The sequence below is a fragment of the Thunnus thynnus genome, chromosome 8, assembly GCF_963924715.1.
Source record: "Thunnus thynnus chromosome 8, fThuThy2.1, whole genome shotgun sequence".
Taxonomy (NCBI): domain Eukaryota; kingdom Metazoa; phylum Chordata; class Actinopteri; order Scombriformes; family Scombridae; genus Thunnus; species Thunnus thynnus.
Genome location: NC_089524.1, coordinates 25,997,704 through 26,018,239, shown reverse-complemented (window position 1 = coordinate 26,018,239; position 20,536 = coordinate 25,997,704). Strand labels below are relative to the sequence as shown.

The 20,536-nt window shown below is 42.6% G+C and overlaps 4 protein-coding genes across 6 annotated transcripts in view; 3 read left to right on the top strand and 1 right to left on the bottom strand.

The window, feature by feature from the left end:
* Nucleotides 1-198: 198 nt before the first annotated feature.
* Nucleotides 199-5,324, top strand: si:dkeyp-51f12.3 (uncharacterized protein LOC107988041 homolog). The gene is made up of 3 exons (XM_067597513.1): nucleotides 199-743; nucleotides 963-1,297; nucleotides 4,485-5,324. The coding sequence occupies exons 2-3, from the start codon at nucleotides 1,032-1,034 to the stop codon at nucleotides 4,642-4,644; spliced, it is 426 nt and encodes a 141-aa protein (XP_067453614.1). The 5' UTR covers nucleotides 199-743; nucleotides 963-1,031; the 3' UTR covers nucleotides 4,645-5,324.
* A 141-nt stretch (nucleotides 5,325-5,465) lies between these two features.
* On the top strand, nucleotides 5,466-8,718 carry bsnd (barttin CLCNK type accessory subunit beta). The gene is made up of 3 exons (XM_067597515.1): nucleotides 5,466-5,928; nucleotides 6,029-6,105; nucleotides 6,745-8,718. The coding sequence occupies exons 1-3, from the start codon at nucleotides 5,752-5,754 to the stop codon at nucleotides 6,854-6,856; spliced, it is 366 nt and encodes a 121-aa protein (XP_067453616.1). The 5' UTR covers nucleotides 5,466-5,751; the 3' UTR covers nucleotides 6,857-8,718.
* Nucleotides 8,719-8,868: 150 nt separating this feature from the next.
* pcsk9 (proprotein convertase subtilisin/kexin type 9) lies at nucleotides 8,869-16,042 on the top strand. Its single transcript, XM_067597507.1, has 12 exons — nucleotides 8,869-9,503; nucleotides 9,897-10,088; nucleotides 11,202-11,334; nucleotides 11,425-11,558; nucleotides 11,709-11,850; nucleotides 12,644-12,840; nucleotides 12,928-13,111; nucleotides 13,219-13,392; nucleotides 13,476-13,624; nucleotides 13,712-13,877; nucleotides 15,227-15,393; nucleotides 15,484-16,042. Exons 1-12 carry the CDS (start codon nucleotides 9,330-9,332, stop codon nucleotides 15,676-15,678), a joined length of 2,007 nt encoding a protein of 668 aa, XP_067453608.1. The 5' UTR covers nucleotides 8,869-9,329; the 3' UTR covers nucleotides 15,679-16,042.
* An 852-nt stretch (nucleotides 16,043-16,894) lies between these two features.
* The window catches only part of usp24 (ubiquitin specific peptidase 24), a 34,807-nt gene continuing 31,165 nt past the window's right edge, over nucleotides 16,895-20,536 (bottom strand). For all 3 annotated transcript variants that reach the window (XM_067597504.1, XM_067597505.1, XM_067597506.1), the window contains 4 exons: nucleotides 20,393-20,468; nucleotides 20,194-20,280; nucleotides 19,965-20,075; nucleotides 16,895-19,591 (listed from right to left, as the gene is read on the bottom strand). In XM_067597504.1, the coding sequence (XP_067453605.1) occupies nucleotides 19,529-19,591; nucleotides 19,965-20,075; nucleotides 20,194-20,280; nucleotides 20,393-20,468 (337 nt within the window). In that variant the 3' untranslated portion in view covers nucleotides 16,895-19,528. The remainder of the gene's footprint in view (nucleotides 19,592-19,964; nucleotides 20,076-20,193; nucleotides 20,281-20,392; nucleotides 20,469-20,536) is intronic.

The window sequence follows — 20,536 nt, the reverse complement described above, 5'->3', positions numbered from 1 at the left end:
CCAAATGAAGGATCATAATAACAGACTTGTGATGAATAAGACCAGGCGTTATTGAACCGCCTCTCCAGTTGATTTATAATCAATACAGTAATATTAACCCAGTCATTTCCTCTTAGTTCCCTCCTACATGTAGGTCAGCCAGGATCATCCTGCTCCACCCCCAGCAGGGCTCAGCTCAGCTCAAAAACAAAGAATCTACTTTTTTTGCAGAGTTTTGGGGTTTCTGAGTTAGTGGGAATAATAACTCTTCCCTTGTGCAAACAGCTTGCCCAAACAGAGTCAAAGTGACAGTGTTCAGACCGTGCTCCCGCCCTGCCCTCCATTCCTCGTCACTGAAAAGCCTTCCTCATAAAAGAAGAAACACTTCCTCACACCGCGCGGCTCTGCTTCTGCAGCCAGATGAAAACCAAAGAGTGCCTGACCCACATGCGACATCAACTCATATCCTACATATTTTCGGTGCCGTAATCACTCCAAAACCGGATATGGCTCTTCTGCGGGGAGAAAACGCAAAGCTGCAGAAGCGGATCACATAATGAGAGAGGCGCGGCGGGGTCGCAGGATTTACGCACTGAAGCGGAGGGACTGTTTTTCCCGAGTTTTCTGGGCTCTAGGGGGGGTGAGGGGGGGACGCCACACGGGCATCATGAGAGGAGTGAAAGTTGATGAAGAGGAGAAGAGACATGGTCCAGCTTTCAGTCTACGCATCTGCTGAGCTGCTCCTCACCACGATTTCCTATCAGGTAGAAAGAGGATCGATGTTGATCACAACGCGTGCGCACAGAGATGGTTTATAAGTTGCATTTATCCGTGTTATTCTCCCTGAAGTCAGCTTTCTTTTGAATTTCCTCGCTTGTTTTAAGTATATCTCTATTCCACTGTCTATCAGCCCCTTCCTCACACACACACAGTTATATTCTTGGATGCTGTGTATCTGTGCCATCTCTTCCTCTCTCCTGCAGACTGGCTACTGCTGAAGTGCAGCTGTAGTTGGAAGAAGTGAATTTCTGGAAGTCAGGGGTGCTTCGGAGATGCCGCTCCCCCGGGGCATGCTGCTCTGTCTGGGCATGCTGATGATGACTGCAGGGGGGGTCATGGCCCTGTGCGTGGGCCTTCCTAGCCATTCAGCACCGCTGTTCGGAGTCGGGCTGTTCCTGGGCCTGGGGGGCGTGGGGCTGCTGGTCAGTGGGCTCTGCATGACCATGAAGAATCTCCAGGTGGCAGTACCCGGTCACTTCCTCCTGCACCCCCGCACCGGCACACGCTTCAGCCCGCAGCAGGCACTGGCCATACAGAGGTACACATGCACCAAGGACACATGCACATAACCTGCAGACACAGGTCTTCTTTGGCAAATTTTTAAAAACTTTTCACAAAAATATCTAAAATAGTCATGAATAGAGCATGTGTTAGATAACATGGAGCAGTCATGTCATCACAAGATAGATCAGAGGGATAGGGAATGGAGGAGCAAAGACAAGATATTTAAATTCATACTGACTTCTCTAATCTTTGCTTTTTATGAAATACTGGATAGTGTCACCTCTCCAAGCCCCTAAAGAAGTATTCAAATGAAACAATCTGAGACGTGTAGAGAAGTGAAACTGCTCACAACTCATAGGCATAAGCTATGAGCTACTTAAACTGCATCATTTTAATGGCTCACATGCCAAAAAGATCGGAAACTACTAGCATGGAAGACAGCAGACTTAGAAAGTGAAAAGCAACACTTCTATCACTAACATCTGAGGTGAGGAAGTTTGCAGGCTTCCCTTGTTTTGTTCTAGATACATAAACGCACATACAGACAAATGCCAGAACACGCAGTCCTGTGAGAGGAGCTGACAAAAGTTGTTGTTGTTGAACAGATCTCTTGGACGCATCAGCACACATTAGTTTATAGTGTGCAGTTTGACAAAGAGCAGCAAAGTGCATTAGGGACGTTGACTTAATACTGAGATTTGGAAAGGAGCAGATTTTCTTATTATGGACTAATTATAGAAGTAGGTCATGAGGAAAACAGCGGACACACATGCATGTGGTTGACAGGCTCCCCTGGCATTGTCTGAGGTAATGTACGATAGCCTGCAAATTTAAACAAGACAAGCTCTGCTCATTGTCCATTGCCGTGGAAGAGTTTCCATCATGTAGGCTTTTTCTACCTCCAGACACTGAGCTGACAAAACTCAGAGTGATCAGTATTTCTGTCTCTTGAGATACAGACAATAGATGTAGAATTATAATGTTTGTTTGAGGGATTGAAGGATAATAAAATCACCACAGAAGATCATTATGCAAACAAGATAATACATTTCCTGAAGAAAATGTGGTGTGATATTTGGGAGCTGACATGCATCGCTGGAAATATTGTTAGTGAAGGAGCAGCTGAAGGCTTGTGAACTACAAGATGAAAGGAATGAGATTTGATTAAAGCGTATTTTAAAGTGTACTCACCGAAAGGAGTCGACTGTCAGTTGGAGTGTAAGTGCTGAAAGAAGCTGAAGTGTGTGTCGAAACGCAATCATTGAGCTGCAATGATTTATCAATCGACAGAAAATTAATCATTAACTATTTTGATAATTGATTATCTGTTTTGAATAATTTTTGAGTTAAAATGCTAAAATTCTCTGGCTTCAGCTTCTTTAATGTGAATATTTTCTGGTTTCTTAAGTCCTCTATGATAGTAAAGTGAATATCTTTCAGTTGTGGAGTGTTGGTCAGGACAAAACAAGACAATTTAGGTTGCATCTTCAGCTTTGTGATCAACATCTCTCACAGTTTTCTGCTATTTTATAAAAAAAAAAACACACAAAAAATGATTTGTTGCAGCCATAGAGTCGACTATCAGTTGGAGTGTCAGTGTAGAAAGGAGTTGAAGTGTAAGTTAAAGTTTAATTAAAATGAATTGACTATCAGTTGGATTGTTCATGCTCAAAGGAGTTGAATTGTAGATTAAAGTGTAATATAATAATCATTATAAAGTATATTTGTGTAGCACCTTTCAAAACCAATGTTACAAAGTGCTTTACACACAACTAACAATAAAAACAGAATTACAGGAATAAAATCTAAATGCAGACATCAGTAAAAACCAATGTTAGAAAGTAATTTACATAAACATGAGATTAAAAAAAATCCCAAAAATGCAGCACATAAAACATAATGAGTTGTCACATAAAAAAATGACTCATAAGCTAACCGATAAAAATGAGTTTTAAGAGGTGATTGAAAAGAAGATAATGAGTTGGTTAGTCTGAGCTCCTCAGGCAGCTTTAAATCTATGACACAAGTAATCACTGAAAGGGGTTGACTAACAGTAAGTGCTGAAACGAGCTGAAGTGTAAGTTATAGTCAACTCCTTTCAGTGTCTGAGTGCTGAAAGGAGTTGTTACTCACTGCTGGGAACAGTGGTGAGCTTGATAGAAAAGTGTTGTCCTCCTGCAGGCTGCTTCAGTGACGGGATTTAAAACCTATTTTTCTGTTGAAGCTCTAATTACAGTAATAAACATCTTGAGCGTAAGCCCCGCTACTCATATTAAATCACATAATAGGTTTTCTCATTAGTTTCATCATTCATTTGGATACAGTGAACAAGCATAGAGTGTCAAGACATTAAGTTGGGACTCTCGTTTAATCCCTGTTTGCTCACACGCTCAATATAAAGCATTTTGCTTTCATTTATTCATCTGTACAGTTGAAAGGGATGAAAGTTGAAAACATCAGGAGGGAGACAGCTGGTCGATTATTACTGTGGTTGTACAGGAGTTGCTTTTTTATATCTCTTTTACCCTGGTCACACTGTGAGGGGAAGAATCACACACAGACTGACAAGAGACAGACAATCTTCCTAACAACTTAAACCCATCTGTTTTTCATTGTTTATTAAACTGTTATTATTTTCTTTTAGCACAAGAGATGATACTGAAGTGAGACATTTATTACAGTGATCTTAATCAGGCAAACAAGACATGCATTCAAATACTCTGTGCATGTTTTATCTTGTGCTGCTGCTGTCTTTATATTAATCTGACAGCATTGAAATTAGACTTGAAAGTACTGAAAGTATTAGTAGGGCCGACCAAGTAAAACTGGTGTTGAGACTGTTGTGACTTTTGCATAAAAATGAGACGCATTTATTCAGACATGAGACCATGACGTTAAATTGCCACCATATTTATGTGAAGAGTTTCATGTAAGTGTGATTACTGAAGCGAGTGGATGTGTAAGTGCGGAAAAGAGCTGAAGTGGGAGTTAAAATAATCACTGAAAGGTGTTGACTGTCAGTTGAAGAGTTGGTGCTAAAAGGAGTTAAAGTGTACGATAAATTATTAAATTAATTGTAATTATGTGAAGGAGTTGACAACTGAATCAGTTCAAGTGTAAGCACTGAAGGCAGTTAGGTGAAAACACTGAAAGGAGTTGAAGCGTAAGCTCTGTAGTGTATAAAACGCTTCTCATTTCCTATTTCTTATTTCTCTCTTCAGGAGGTTGGACCGAATTCGTCGGGAGATGTCAACAGACTCTGTCAGCACGAGACCAGAGCCGGAACCCTCCCTCCCGTCAACCCCACCTCCCTGGACTATGGAGCCTCCTCCGTCCTACGACACAGTGATGAAGAGCCAGGAGCACAACCAGCAGCTTTAACCCCTCACTCTGGTGGACATATTTACTTTATGTCAGTGCCTTTTGTCTTCGGTTCTCAGCGGGAACCTTGAATGAACAATCGGTGCTATCGGTGAACGCTATCGCTGCAACGGGCTTATTCTATGCCTTAAGGCAGCCGCCCTGATCCTCAACATGGGCCAAGTAGCAGGAAGAGACTGCAGCTGGTTAAAGACTCATACAGACTGAGCCCCAGTGTAGCCTCTTTGTCTGTGTTGCGACTGATCGTGAAAGGAATTGAAATGATCACTACAGCTGCTTCACTCTCTAAACTAAGGGCCTTTCTCGAGACCATTATGCAACTTTTACAACAAAGTTGAGGGATTCACGTCAACAGATTGGCCGCAAGCCTCCTGTAGACACATAATTAGGATATTGTATTAGCCTGCTTGACTTCATGTGACCTACTACTGTGGATGCACAGCACTCTTCTTCAATCACTATAACAACTTTCCTCACAGTTCCTGTTTGTATCTGCACTCTATATTGTCATGACTTAGCACAACAATCATTCATTTCTCCAATGCAAAGTGCCTTAACCAGTGACAGCTGAATGTCAACAATACAGTGTTATTCATCTTTCAGCTTTGTATCCAGTATTTGCAGAATGTCCACTGTTAGTTCTATGTTGTGATGTTACCATAAACCTGAGTTAATGAATAGCTATGGCGCTCTCTGTGGGTGGTGTCTGTTCTCAGAAATAATGGATTGTTTATTTAAGAGGGAAACACCGAAAGGCAGAGAACAGATATGGCAGCTAATTTAAAAGCCACATCCAAACCAAGCAAATGAACATGGATACTGTTCAGAAGCTGAGTTGCTGGCTCCTTTTTGCCAGCAGCTTGAGGCAAGGTGACCTATCAGGTACACACACACACACACACACCTGCAATTTTATACCTGACCTGGCCAGGCTGTCTGCAGGCTGTAATAAGCAGCAGAGTGGAACCCTAACTGTGTTTTCTCCACCCTCACCTTCAAGCCCTGACACAGAACAACATTAAATCTCTTCTCACTGGTAGCACAACAGGTGCTCCAGTTACCAGTTTACACATATAAGAGCTTCAGTAGCCAGCAGTGGTTTCAGCGATGGTCGAGGGGAAACCGTATCGGTACGGGCTGATAGTAGCAGGGCTGTGCATGACCGCAGTCGGCCTGTTCATCATGACTCAGGAGCGACCGCACATCTATGGCACAATGTGCGGTCTGGGCATCATCATGGTGTGTCTCGGGACTGTGTGGAGCCTCTGCCAGTGCTATCCCAAGGTAGATACAGACTGTGTGTGTGTTGGAGAGAAAAACACAGGAAATAATATGCGATAATGTCATGCAGGGATGGTAATGGAGATAATTGTGTGTTTGTTAGGTTATTTTGGCTCCTGGGATTCAGGAGGAAAGCCTAGAAGATCTAGAGTTTACTGCAGCTGCAGCAAAACATGAGAGGTACACACACACACACACTCACACACACTCACACACACTGTCCTAATGGCCCACAGACAAGCGGGTGTTCATTCAGGTCTTAATGATTCCTTGTGGTCGGTCTGTGTGTCTCAGGACGCTAAGCGACCGTCATGTCGTGGGCGAACATGGCGACAGCAGCAGCAGCGTGATGTGTCTGAAGGGAGGGAGGGTCTCCACTAATAGACACAGTAGATACTAATTTTATTATCTTTACAGGAAAATTAATGGTGATGTAATGGAGTAGCACTGGCAGCAGGGAGGTAATGGAGAGTGGTGAGGAAGAGAAGAGCAGAATAAAAGAAAAAGGAGAGATGAGAGCAGTTAGAAACATGGGTGGAGACACTGTGGAACGCTTCTCTCTCCCTGAACAATGACCATTAATGTTCCCTTGATTAAAGCAATTGAGCCACAGTTAGTGTAGTGGCAAGCGGTTGAAAACCTGCATGTGAATGTTTGCAATTACATGAGTGTTCAGCAGCCAGATAAAGACATGCACACTCAGCAAATCCTGCCTAAGGAGAAAAAAAGTAAGAAAATGAGGACAAAATGCTGGAACTAGACTAGCCTTTCTATTTCTGTCCCTCCCCCTCTCCTCCCCCCTTTCTTATTTCATTTTAGGCATGCTGAGGCTCTGCCAGGTTTCTGTGGCCAAAAGTCAAGTAACAGCAGACTTCTCCCCGAGGCCCTTAAGAGCCAGTGTCACAGCTGTCCCACACTGCAGCTGGTCTGAGGCAGGGACACCATCATCATGACACTCAGGACAGTGATAAGATCTCATGATGCTGTTTGAGTGTGTTTATGTGTTTTTTACAGCTAATGTAAGTGTCTGTTTCTATATTAACAGTTTTGCATCACTTTGTGTCAGTGTGATGTGGTTAATAAAGTCGAATGTGTGTTGCATGGTAGTTCCAGAAGATGGCACTATTTACTATATGAAAGGGAAAGGGAATTTGTATGTAAACCTGAGAGACAGTGAGAGACACACATGTATTTGTTAAATAAGAGGACACTGCACTGACCTACATTAACACCACTAAGACAATTTTTTTGTATAAAAAAAGACACTGTACTTCAGCAACTTAGTGTTGCACTTCCATAGAGACTCGCAAGAGGCACATTTACAAATGAACCATAAAAATGGGTGCAGTCGATCTCTTGACTTTTATTCTCTCCAGTATGGCGTATGAGTCAAGCTCTGAAAATAGTGGATCTTCCCATAATGCAATTCTATGCTAGCGTCTTAATTTACAGGTCCATGTCTTTCAAACTTAAAGGAGCTTTCTTGTAAACAGACCAAAGTTACATTCACATTCAGTGTTTGTCATCAAAATGCATTGCGTGTATCCTTGAGGCCTAACAAAACATGCTGAATGCATTTTGTTCCTCATAAAATATTTGGAAATATCCGTTGCTACATTTGTTGTTGATCAGCAGAATAGCGTGAAACTGGTGGCAGGAATATGGAACGTGTTTCTTATGTGCATCCTCATACTCGTGCACCATATGAACAGATCAGGGACCCACTTGTAAAAAAACATGGCTCTGCAGCACTACTAGTGGTCAAAAACTCCACAAGGCGCCTTTAATGGCACCAGTTTTTAACAGTTTTAAGCTTTCTGTTATGAATTTGTAGTCTCATATTAGAGGTGGCGAAAGTCACTCTGTAGCAGCACATAACCCTAGTTTCTCTTACCTATCACTATCTGGTAAAGGTGTTTAGTGGCTTAATGAGAACACCGCTATCTCTTAAAGGTGGTTAAAAATGCTGTCACACTACAACATGTCCGGTTAGAAACACAAGAGGTTGCCATTGAAGTTCGGAACGCTTTATTTATCACTGCCACCATTAGCACACACTTTCAGTTGAAGTTGGGATGTGGTTGGCTTCTATGAACGCAGACAACTTCAAGAGAGTTCAACAGGGGAGGTTTTAGGCTCTATAATCCTCTCTGGCGCACTGAGTCCGATACTTTCTCTTGGAGCACAGTAACTAATTGTGCTGCATAGAATAGCGGCAGCTGTGTAATCCTATTGGCTGTGGGCTGAGGTAGAGAGGTAGACAGTGTGGAGAGAGAGATAGCCTGACCTGGGCGGCAAAACAGCCCAAGGCACAAAATGCCCCAAAATATATATACAAAAAAATACTGCAAAGCAGCAAATGCTATGGACTACATCAGAATGTAAATGCTCACAACCTTGTATCTCTGTCCTCTCTGATAATTTCTTCCATGCTTAAGATTTTTTACTTGAGCTGTAAGATTGAAAAATATAGTTACATAACTCCGGGAATTCAGAAATACACAAAATTTACTTTCTCACTATTTGTCTCTACAGTAAAATTGTTGCTGTCATAATTTCCGCCAATCATCAATGCCAGAATCCCACTGGACATGCACTGTAAAGGTCAGTGTATGTGGGATCAAAGTTCAATTTATTTGAATAGTTTACCTTTAGAAAATCAGTCTACTGTTGTATGAGGCCCACTTTTAGTGAGAAAGCTCAATCTAAGATAACCCTGATGACATCATCAGGGTTGTTTTCTCAGTCTTGACAAAGCTCCTCCAGATCCACAGAGGACATTATGTAACTTATTACACAGGCCAAGTTGTACTCCTCATGATGAGTAAACTCTCTCCATGTGTAAAATCAGTGGGGTGCACCTTTAAGTGCACTGTAGGACTTAATAATCACTTATTCTGTTAAAAAAAAAAAAAAACTACACATGAACTCCTCTCTGCACACAGTATCAGTTCAGGCATAAACAAACTCGCACTGACATGTATAATTCACATTGTTGTGAGCACACATGTGAAAACAGTCTTTACAAATTAACTTGAACTGAGAGGAAGTTTTTTTTCTCAGATTGATATTTAACTTTGTGGGGAAGCATGAAACATGACTCCACTACTGTAAGAGGTGTTTTTAACGGAGGAGAATCATTCGATACAAAAGCGGTGGCGTGAGCCCCAGGAACGTCACAAGTCCCCGCCTTATATTATAAGAATCAATTGTTCGATTTTTTTTTCTCAATCAGAATAGATGGTTGGAGGCGTTATCTGACAGTCAGGCTCACGGCACGCGCGGCTGTCGGAGACACCAAAACATCTGGATCACTCAGACTGAAATAAAAACTCATCAGTGGATTTGTGTCATTTCACACTTATCCTAATTTTACTGAAAACGATCCAGGATCAGTGTGAAGAATGCGTCGCACCTCAGTCTGGATTGGCTTGGTGCTGTGTTTGTGCGCATCTTTGGCCGCGAGCGCGCAGGACTACCCCGAGGACGACGAGATGATCCTGGATCTGATCCGTGAGGACGGGACTCAACCTGAAACCGGAGCCGAACCCGCTGCTGAGTTTCTCAGGTGCAGCAAGGTAATAATCATCATTTATCTGTCTGAGAAATCAAAGCATCTCCGTTTTTACCTGCGTTTGAGCACCTGACAATTTTCTGCGTTAGCACCCTCCACTGATGGAGTGTCACCTGTGATAAGCATTAAATCTGGAGTCATAAATGTTGAGATGTTTTTATGTGGATTTTTCTTTGGTCTCATGGTGGCAAATAATCCATTAGACAATCTAGAAAATACACCACCTTATACTTAAATGTGTTCTTGCAAACCAACAACCCAAAAGTTGCAAATTTTATTTTTGCATGATTAAAACATGATCTGTAAATGATTAAGTTACTTTTTTTGCAAGTACGTCTCATATTTCCTGCATGCGGACAGAGCACCTGTACTCTATGCTCTCTGTGCTGTGCTGCAGGCGGCGTGGCGCGTGCCCGGTCAGTACCTGGTCATGCTGCATCAGGGGACGCACGAGTCTCATGTCCAGAGGACCATCAGGAGGCTGAGAGCCAAAGCAGCCAGGAGAGGCTACCTGGTGGAGATCCTGCAGACCTACTCTGGACCTCTGCGCGGCTTCCTGGTCAAGATGAGCAGCGACGTCCTTCATCTGGTAACTGCTCAGCTGTTATCACGCTGCTGCTGTGCTCACCTGTATCAACCTAACATGTGGAGAACAAAAGTCTGAATTAACTTCTAGTGTGTGAAGACACCAACTATCTGAAAAAATGTAATCTTATGGGCTAATATCAACAAAAATGCATTTCTTTTGGCTATAAATGTTTTCAGCTCCTTGGAAGTTTTCATGTTTTGTTGTTTTAACTGTTTGAAGCACAGTGGATTTGAAGTAATAAGTAATAAAGACTTCAGTCATATAGCACCTTTCAAAGAAGTGTTACAAAGTACTTTACAGTAAAACAAAGATAAAACATGCAGAGAAGATTAAAAATGATGATAAGCATTAAATAAAATCTAAATAGTAAAAGGTAAAAATGAGCCACTTAAAGGAGCAATGTGTAGAATTTAGTGGCACCTAACTGTCAGGTTTCAGATTGCAACAAACTAAATACTCCCCCTTATGAGCGTGTAGGAGAACCTACATTGGCTGCGAAACTCGTGAAAAATGCAAGAGGCCCTCTCTAGAGCCAGTGTTTGCTTTGTCCGTTCTGGGCTACTGTAGAAACATGGTGGTACAACATCTCGGGCTCCGTGGAAGAGGACCCGCTCCCTCTGTAGATATAAAGGTCTCATTCGAAGGTAACAAAAACCCAACTATTATTATTTTCAGGTGATTATACACTAATTAATACATACTTATGAATATTATATTCCATTTCTGCCAAGTCAGTTCTGCTAAGATGCAACGAAATCTTACACACTGGTCCTTTAAAAAAAAGACAGTGATTTTAGATTGTTTAGTTAGGAGTTTCAATAAAATAAAAATGAGTTTTCATCTAAATAATGGAAAGCATGTCATTAGCACCAGGCTTCATCAGGTCATACAATTGCACATCATCCACCTAACAATGGTCATCTATAGCTGTCTGCAGATGATATGCCCAAAGGTGGAAATGTAGATATGTTCGCATCAGCTTTACACTTCTGTTTGTAGTTGGCTATCATCAAACTTAATTATTATGATGGCCAAAATGCCCATTAAACTACCATGGGACCTACTTTGATCACACTCACATAAAAACATTATGTATGTATGTGTTCTTCTCAGGCGGTGATGCTCCCTCATGTCCAATATATAGAAGAGGACTCATCCATCTTTGCTCAGAGCGCCCCTTGGAACCTTCAGAGGTTACTGCAGCCTCTTGGTAGCACCTTGGAGAACGCAACATACAGGCCACCCAGTGAGTCAGTCTCTGTCTCTCTCATACACACACACACACACACACAAACACCCAAAGTAATTACATTCTCAAACCTTCCGTCCTCTGCAGATGATGGAGGGTTGGCGGAGGTGTATCTGATGGATGGCAGTGTTCAGAGTTCTCACAGAGAGGTTGAAGGACGAGTGGTCATCACAGACTTCAATAACGTCCCTGAGGAGGATGGAGTCAGAGTCCATAGACAGGTTACACACATATACACACACACACACACACACACACAAAGGAAATACTCACACTTGCACAATACTTATATTTATAAGTGCAGTTCAATAACAAAGCTTTCAATTCCTCAGTGAGTTTCACAGTTTTGTGTGACCCTCTCTCCTCTGTAGGCCAGCCAGTGTGACAGTCACGGCACACACATGGCTGGGGTTGTGAGTGGGTCAGACTCAGGTGTTGCTCGGGGCACTGGTGTCAACCTGGTCCGTGTGCTCAACTGTCAGGGGAAGGGGACTGTGTCAGGAGCTCTGGCAGGTAGGACTCCCTCTGTCATTATATGAATATTATATTTATGAACAACAAATAGTCTTTGGATGTTTTAAAAAGTTAGTAAAATCATGCTTTAAAGGATAGTTTCACAATTTTTCAAGTCCGTCTTAAAACAACAGTCAGGTGTCCATATGAACAGTGACAGAGGTTTTCCTCATTGTAATCATTCCTCCTATTCATACTGGCTATTAAAAGATCTCCTTCAAATGTGCTTTCGGTGTAAGTGATGGAGGCCAAAAGCCACAGTGTGTCCATACAGTCATTTTGTGCAAAAATGTAATTAAAAGTTTATCTGAAGCTTATATGAGGCTTCAGCAGTCTGAGTTAGTCATATCAAGTGAATATCTGCCACATTTAGTCTTTTTTAGCATCAAATTCCCTCTTTGTGTTTTTTCTCAGACAGTGTTTCCCTGTTGAGCTGTGGTGGAAGTATAGTAACAAAAAAAGGAACTTTGGAACTAAAAAGACTAACGTTGAAAGATATTTACTTGATTTCACTTATTTTGATGGCTGAAGCTTCATATTAGCTTCAGATAAACTTTTAAATACATTTTTGCAGACAGAGGCTTGTGGATTTTGCCCCTGATCACTTACATTGTAAATGAGGAATGATTATGGAAAGAAAAATCTATTTCAATGTTCATTTGAGCACCTAACTATTGTTTTAAGACAGACTTGAAGAACTGTGAACCCGTCCTTTAAACCTGTTCACAGTAGTAATTTCTGTACACTGACTTTATTTTCTTACTTGAACATCATTCTTCTCTCTTCCTCTCAGGCATGGAGTATATCCGAGCGACTTTACTGGCCCGTCCGGTGAATGCTGTTATCATTCTGCTGCCTTTCATCGGAGGCTTCAGCCGATCATTAAACGCAGCCTGTCGGGACATGGTGGCTAACGGAGCCGTGGTCATCGCAGCAGCGGGGAACTACAGAGATGACGCCTGCCTCTACTCGCCTGCTTCAGAGCCTGAGGTTACATTATAATTCATCTGAGGAGCCTGACATTTACACGCTGTACCACCTACTCACAACCATTACTCTAACTTCTCATGTGTGCAGGTCATCACAGTCGGGGCAGTAAACTCAGCCGACCAGCTCATGTCACAGGGAGCAGGTGGCAGCAACTTTGGCCGCTGCGTTGATCTGTTTGCGCCTGGTGATGACATTGTTAGTGCCAGTAGTGACTGCAGCACCTGTTTTACCTCCCGAAGTGGAACCTCCCAGGCAGCTGCACACGCTGCTGGTATACACACACACACACACACCTAAAACATCTAAAAACAACACAAGTAACCAAAAACAAAGCATGCACCTGTGGCTGCAGAATAAATGGTTTATATTCATGTGTAGGTATAGCAGCAGTGATCCTGTCGTCCAATCAGAACGCGTCACCGGTGCAGGTCCTGCAGGTGATGCTGCACTATTCCATCAGCAACAAAATCAACCTTCTCCCTCTGTCTGAAACACATCATCTCACTACTCCAAACCTGCTGGCAGCTATGCCTCCTGCCAACAACACAACAAGTTAGTGACTCACACTTTGTGATCTTACACACATGAACAGCATCTGTGTGTAGTTTACACTGTGTGCTCACTTGGGTGTGTAGGTGGGGAGCTTCTGTGTCGGTCAGTGTGGTCAGAGAGGTCAGGGGTCACGAACACGGACAAGACTATCAGTCGCTGTCGTCAGGGGGAGGAGATGATGGGCTGCAGCAGCTACGCTCCTGACGGTGTACGCGTGGGAGAAACTGTTGCTGTGAGTTTAAATGGACTTCTCTAAAAATCTTTCATCTAATGTCCACAAACATCAGAAGTTACTGATGCTTCAATTCTGTGTTAACAGGTGAACAGCGGGCAGATGGAGTGTGTTGCCTATAATGGTCCTGGGGGTAAAGGTGTGTATGCTGTGGCCCGTTGCTGTGTGAAGAGTGGTCTACAGTGCCAGGTCCATGCTAGTCGTGAGCCTGGGCAAGATGCTGAGTGTGACGGCCTGCAACACCACCTGTCTGGTACGTCACAGATAGGATCGTACTACGGACAGCTTAAAGGGGATGTATCATGCACATTTCCAGGTCTCTATTTTTATTCTGTGGATCTAATGGAATATCTTTGCATGTTTTACGGTTAAAAAACTTCTTTATCTTATACTGGATCTTTATGCAGCTCCTCAGTTCAGCCCCTGTCTATAACAGGCTGTTTTAGCTCCTGTCTCTTTAAGGACCCCCTCCTGAGGAGCCCACTCTGTTCTGATTGGTTAGCTTCTGGAAGATGTCTCTTAGCAAATACATTCATACATGTTTGAGCCAAAATCTGATCTGAAATATGCGAGTGGACGACATGAACAAACCATGAAATAACCTGAGCAACAAATGCTACTTAATGGACAGAAGCCCTGGCTTTTGACTTCCAGGGAGTATTTTTTACATATGTTCACCTTAAGTTTTGGACCTTTGACCATGTTTAACATGGACATCTAACATTATAACAGTATAGAAATGAATAAAGAAAATCACAAAAAGCATGATATATCCCCTATAAAGGAATAGTTCACTTTCAGGTGACAGATCAATACCACTCATTAGCCAGCTAGCCTGGCGCTGTCCAAAAGGTAAAAAATATCAGCCTACCAGCACCACTAAACCTAATTTATCAAAGCTATATTTTGTTTTATATTCTGACACTAAACCCCCTGTAACAATCACAACTCATTGTTTTTACACTTTGGTTTTTGTACATATTAAACGAACAAGATAGAACGTGTTAATTAGTGAACTTTACAGGTGCTAGAAGGCAGATTTCTTTTACCTTGAGATAAGCTAACTGTTTCCCTGTTTCCCATCTTTATGCTAAGCTAAGCTATCTGGCTGCTGACTAACCTTTTATTTAGCACACACATGTAAAAGTAGCATCAATCTTCTCATCTAACTCACAGCAAGAAAGCAAATGAGCATATTTCCCAAATATGTCAAACTATTCCTTTAAAAAGGGTATATTTTGAAGAAGTCAAAGTTACTATACCATACTATATATAAACTGTCCTTTAAATCTTGTACAAGCTTTTGATGTGGCTGCATTTAGAACATCTTGGTCAATTATGCTAGTTACCATGGCAATCACCCTGAAAGGAAAATTAACTCCCTGCTATTATAAATACCAGCTTTGTGTGTGGCATAAAGACTGGGGGTTTCAAACGCTGTTATAACACATTTACATGATATTCCTTATTGATTACTCTCACGATGAATTTGGGTTGGAGAGTGGGTCACTGCTTGTCTGACAATCACTTATAGCTAACGTAATTGTTTAAAGTTTTTTTCTGGTGTGATCTCCTGTAAACATACAGCGCTTCTCTTGTTAGGCTGTACATCTCGGTCCACTGCTGAGATCTTGTCAGACTCACGTCCACATCACGGTGATCGGAGGCGTTGCGTGGTGAAAGAAGAGGTGACATCACATGCGGTGTGCTGCCATGCTCCGTCTTTGGAGTGCAACTTGTTGGAAAACATATCAGCTGATAAAGAGCAGGTGAATGAGAGAAATGTCTTTTAAGATCACCTCCTCAACTTTCCCTCAGACTCTGACTGAACTCTTAACATCGCTGCTGTTCTTCTCCAGGTCGAGGTGTCCTGTCCCTCTGGCTGGACTCTGACCGACTGTAGTGCTGTCTCACAGGGCTCTGCTATCTTGGGGCCAGTTGCTAGGGGCAACAGTTGCCATGTCCGCACCGCCACAGGAGCAGATGGGGCAGCTGGCATCGCTGTCTGCTGTCGCATCAGACCACCAGAGCAGCCCACCACAACTCCTCACTGATCACTGATCATCTCACTTTGATGTCCAACACCGTGGAAACAGCTTGGATATTTCTTTAATGCAGTGTTGTTATATTTGTCTTTCATCACCTTTAGACCCCAGAATACTCAGGTGTGATTATGAGCACTTCTGTAAAACTGTTCAGTTTTAGGATTACATCCAGATCAGCTCCAGCACACACATTGACTTACAAATGTTGCCTCATCTAGTACTGTCTTCTTATCTACATTTAAACCATTTCACATACACAGTTTGTAAAATGTAACCAAATATTTTTGTATCTTTTTACATAACAATTTAAAAAGCTTTCTTGAATATATGATTCATTTATTAAAACAAATGTTGACTTAGTTGTTTTATCTGACAGACTGTCTGTGTGTTGTTTGAATTCAAGTGAACATTATAAGACAGGTTACAATAGTTTAAGAACGTGGTTCTCAAAGTGGGGTATGGGGTAATTCTGTACACAAGTAACACAATGACATTATGTATGACTATTTTGTCATGTATGTATGGGTTTCATACACTTTAACTTATAATTAAATTAAATTAAATTTTGTAATAAGACATCTAAAAGCAAAAATCTTATCAGATGGGAGACCCTGGGACAAAATCTTGGGGGTCTGTGAACTAATTTTTGTCAGTTTAGGGGTCCTTGATGTGAAAAAGTTTGAGAACCACTGGTTCTTGACTGCACTGTGTATTTGACCCAATGTTTTCAGCTGGTTTAGGACAATACTCTGTTCCTAAAAGAAGGATACCCAGACAATGAAAAGGAAGTAGCAAATAAAAGGATGCAAAGACAGCTGACACAGTGAACACAGTGACAGACTGCAGTTCAGTCAAAGCCAGATGCACTGAAATATCTATCAGAGTACACACAACTAAACACACAGTGGGTGGCTCAGTCAGCAGCAGGAACAGCTGCAGGCACTCAGCTGTAATAGCAGCTTGATTAATACGCTGGGTTTCTCATGCTCACTTTGCATTTGTCTGAAGATGCAGACAACAAAAGTTAAATAGCGGACTTTGCTCTGTCTGGAGGATAACATGGGATGAGGTACTGAGTGGAGATCCTAAAGCAGGCTACAATTAAAATGTACAAATGAAAATTAAGATGCACCAACATGATGTCAGGTAGATCTCTGGCCTGAAATAAAGTCATGAATAATGTGACAATCTGTAAATGTACATGAAAAACAATGTTTACAAAAGGTTGTGCATTCCAGTTTATTTTATATCAAATTTCCCCTTAATCAAACTCTGATGTACAAATTAAAACTGAGTTTTAACATGCATTACAGAATCCTGTGATGGCAGAAGTGAATTTTCAAAATTGAATGACAGTAAAAACCCGTATAGATGCCAATCCATACCCACGCACTTACCCATCCCTCCCTGCATCCCAGGATTAAAACAAAAGATTGTTCTGAAGTGTTTTTTCCTTCTTTTTTTTTTTTTTTTTTTTTAAAGTAGTTGTGATGTAGCAGAGGGGCAAACCTAGGAGAGACTCTCGGCTGAATTATCACTTGGCACAGACTGCATGCAGCTCCATCAGATAGCACGTAACCAGCCACAGAGGAGGGGCGTGTGTTTGTGACAGTAAGTGCTAATGACCAAATTACACAGCAAACAACACAGGGGGCTGTTTTTTTTTTTTCCTCCGTCACACAGAAAAGACAAACTTCACCACCACTTACTGCCACACATGCAAATGTGCCAGAGAGCACAACATGACATTCACATCTAGTGAGATAGAGAGGAAAATGGGCTGGGGGGATGTGTGGAAGGGCTAAAACAATGTCTTCCCTCTCCTCAGGCTCCGAGAGCCCACAGCAAGGACGCAGAGGAGCCTCAGTGGATTGATTACGTGATGACTCCAACAGAAAACCATTTTGCATGATTGCTTCGTAGGTCCTCACACTGTAAACATTGACCTGTTAAAGCTGATAGCTAGTCTGCTAAGCTAGTTTAAGCTCATGTCTTCAGAACATCTGAGTGAAAGTGTGGCTTCCTTAAAACTATCTAGCATAAATCAGTATCTACAAAGTGTCTCTGCTTGAGTGCAGAGTGAAAAGAAGCAGCATTTGACCATCACTAAAACCCTGTCCTGTCACCTCAACCCTGTTTTATTAGGGTAACCCCCCCCTCTCCCCCATACACACAGAATTATCAACCAACAGTAACATTTCTACAATCCTTTGTCACAACACACAGAGGACATTCCCTGTATTGTTTTGGGTCTAGCGGGAGATGAAGAAGCCCTGTTGCACTACTACAGTGAGACTATTTGACCACAGGAGACACTGGTTTGGTGTCACGGTCAGGACAGGTGGAGAAGACGTTAACGCACCTCCACAGAGACGTGACAATATGGTGTCAGAGGTGGGACAGGGGGAGAGATCGGGAGGTTAAGGCACTTCAAGTCTCCCGATGATTGGGGGATGATGGTTACACGGGGATGTTGTTCTTGAGTGAAAACTCGGGCTACATTTGGGTTAGGCTCCTCTGTGTTTCCAAAGGTAGACAAAAGCAAAAGGCAAAGCAAAAAGAAAACTCCATCGAAAAAAAAAAAAAAATCAAACCTGATAAAGCAGAGGTAACAGTGAGGCGAGGACCTGTTCTTTGTGTGTTTGTGAGTGAAGTGAATGATGTGACACACGCTTGCATGTTTTTCACAAGTTCTACCATAGTGTGTTATTCTTTGTGTGTGCGTGTATACCCTTGGCACCTAAAAAATAAAACATGCTCCTGAGCTCCCCCTCAGTCACAACTGATCTGTGGGCTTCCAGATCAGCTTTTTTCTTGCATAAGGCTTGAGTCCCTAAACATCCTCTCCAAAATTCAAATCCGTCCAGAGTCAAAGAAAGTGGCAAAGAAAATAAAACACGGCAATGAAAAGAGTAAAATCCAGCACATGAGGCTGCCTGTCAGCGAGAAGTAGGGAGAGTGCTGACCATGGCTGGCACTGCTTGTTTCAGATTTGCTGAGGGCTGGGATCTGTCCTGTTTCTAGGACAGGCCCCTGCCCGCGCTGCGTCCCCGTAGCGACACAATGGTCGCCAGGGGGTCAAAGGTCAAGTCACAGGCAGAGTGGCTTGCTATCAGGGCTTCCATGTGTCTGCAGAAGTGGCACTGAAAATAGATCTTGAGTGTTAAAAGCAAAAGAAGAAGAGGACACGAGCACGAGGAGGCTCTAGAGGAACTGACCGGTGCTGCTGTACGTCACAATAGACTGGGCTGGACTATAAAGTGCATACTTAACCCCACCCCTCCCAAGTGCTTGTGTGTAGAGATGTTTCTGTACAAGTGCACACGCACTGTCTGTACGCCAAGTTCCTCTAGAGCGACTAACGTGACCTCTTGCAATTGCATGGCTGTGGAGTTGAGCACAGGAGACTTTAAAATATTATCTTACATCGGAAATTACATCTATGGAACAAATCTTTACAATATGAATGTCTATGTAGATACATTGGCAAATATGAGCAGAAAATTGTTAAAACACAACCCAAACCCATCCTCCACCTCGCTGTCATTCTGAGTGAATGAATGAATAAAAGGATAAACTGAAGTCATCCGTGATTGTGGAAGATTTTGCACTTCCCCCGTAATCAACTCTGCTGCCCTTAATGCATCTCCACCATCGCCTTGGCTGGTCTGAAAGGAAGTAATTTATGATTTATTCATAGCTCCTTAGTTGCCGTAGCGACCGAGAGAATAATTGTTCTGATTGGCTTGTTGTGGAGTCCTAAATGTCCTGACCAATCAGAGGCGAAGTGCAGCCCTTTCAAATGGCTGCCCGGAGCTGTGCTGCCTCTCCTTATGGAGGGATCCTGCTGGTGGAGGAGCTAGGGGTCCACGTCTTCTAGATCGCTCTTTGAATCACCGAGCATCATGGGAGACTCTGACCCCTGTGAGAGAGAAAAGGTGCGCGTTTAATGTGAGAAATGTGGTGTTTTTGTGAAGAAAGGGAACAAACGGTGAATCATCTATGTGCTAGGCAGTGACAGTGGGATTATAACTTGTAAACAACACGCTCATTATCTGCAGTGTTCATGCCTGCGGCAGAACAATTCTGACAATCTTGTGTAGTGTGGGCATCCTGACAAGCACAGCATGAGTCAGAAAAAGAATGAAATCCACCACTAATAACAACCGTGGGAGGCCTTTACAGCTCCTGACAGAAGCCGGTGAGATGTTCCAATTTTGTTCTCTTCTTCTCAGCATGTGCTGCTGTAACACTGTGAGTAATTTAAGAGGCGTGTATGTGAAGTTGAGGGCTACCTGTCGGAGGCTGCGGTCGGCGTTTTCGTTGGCTGGGCTGCCGTCAGAGCCGTTGCTGCTGCCAGACTGTTCCTTCTCATTTAACAACGCTGTAGCATAGGCCAGGGTATCCTGCAGAGTTTGACACACACACACAAAATGAGACAGGAGTGAATTATGTCAGGAGCAGAGGAGAAAATGTAACTGGAGGGGGTCATATGATACGCAGTATTTCTCTGTGTGTGTGTACCTGTGCAGAGATTGTGCGCTGGAAGGTTTTATTGGTGGATGTCTCATTGGAGACGTTGCTCTGTGGAGTCCAGTAATGTTCAGTCATCTGAGGAAGTACAATCCAAATCACAATCAGCATACAGGATAATTAGAAAAAAATGGTCACAATTTAAAATGTATATCTCTGCTGTATTTGGTGACACAATATTTAAGCTTGCCTTTTTTTGCAGCCACTGTACTGCCCAGCTCCAGTGACCAGACAAGTCCTTGAAGTAATCCTTGGCTGGGGGACACCTGGCAGGAAAAGTGAAAGGAGGTTCAGAATTATGTGTTGTCTATTTTGTCTGCCAAAATATCATCAA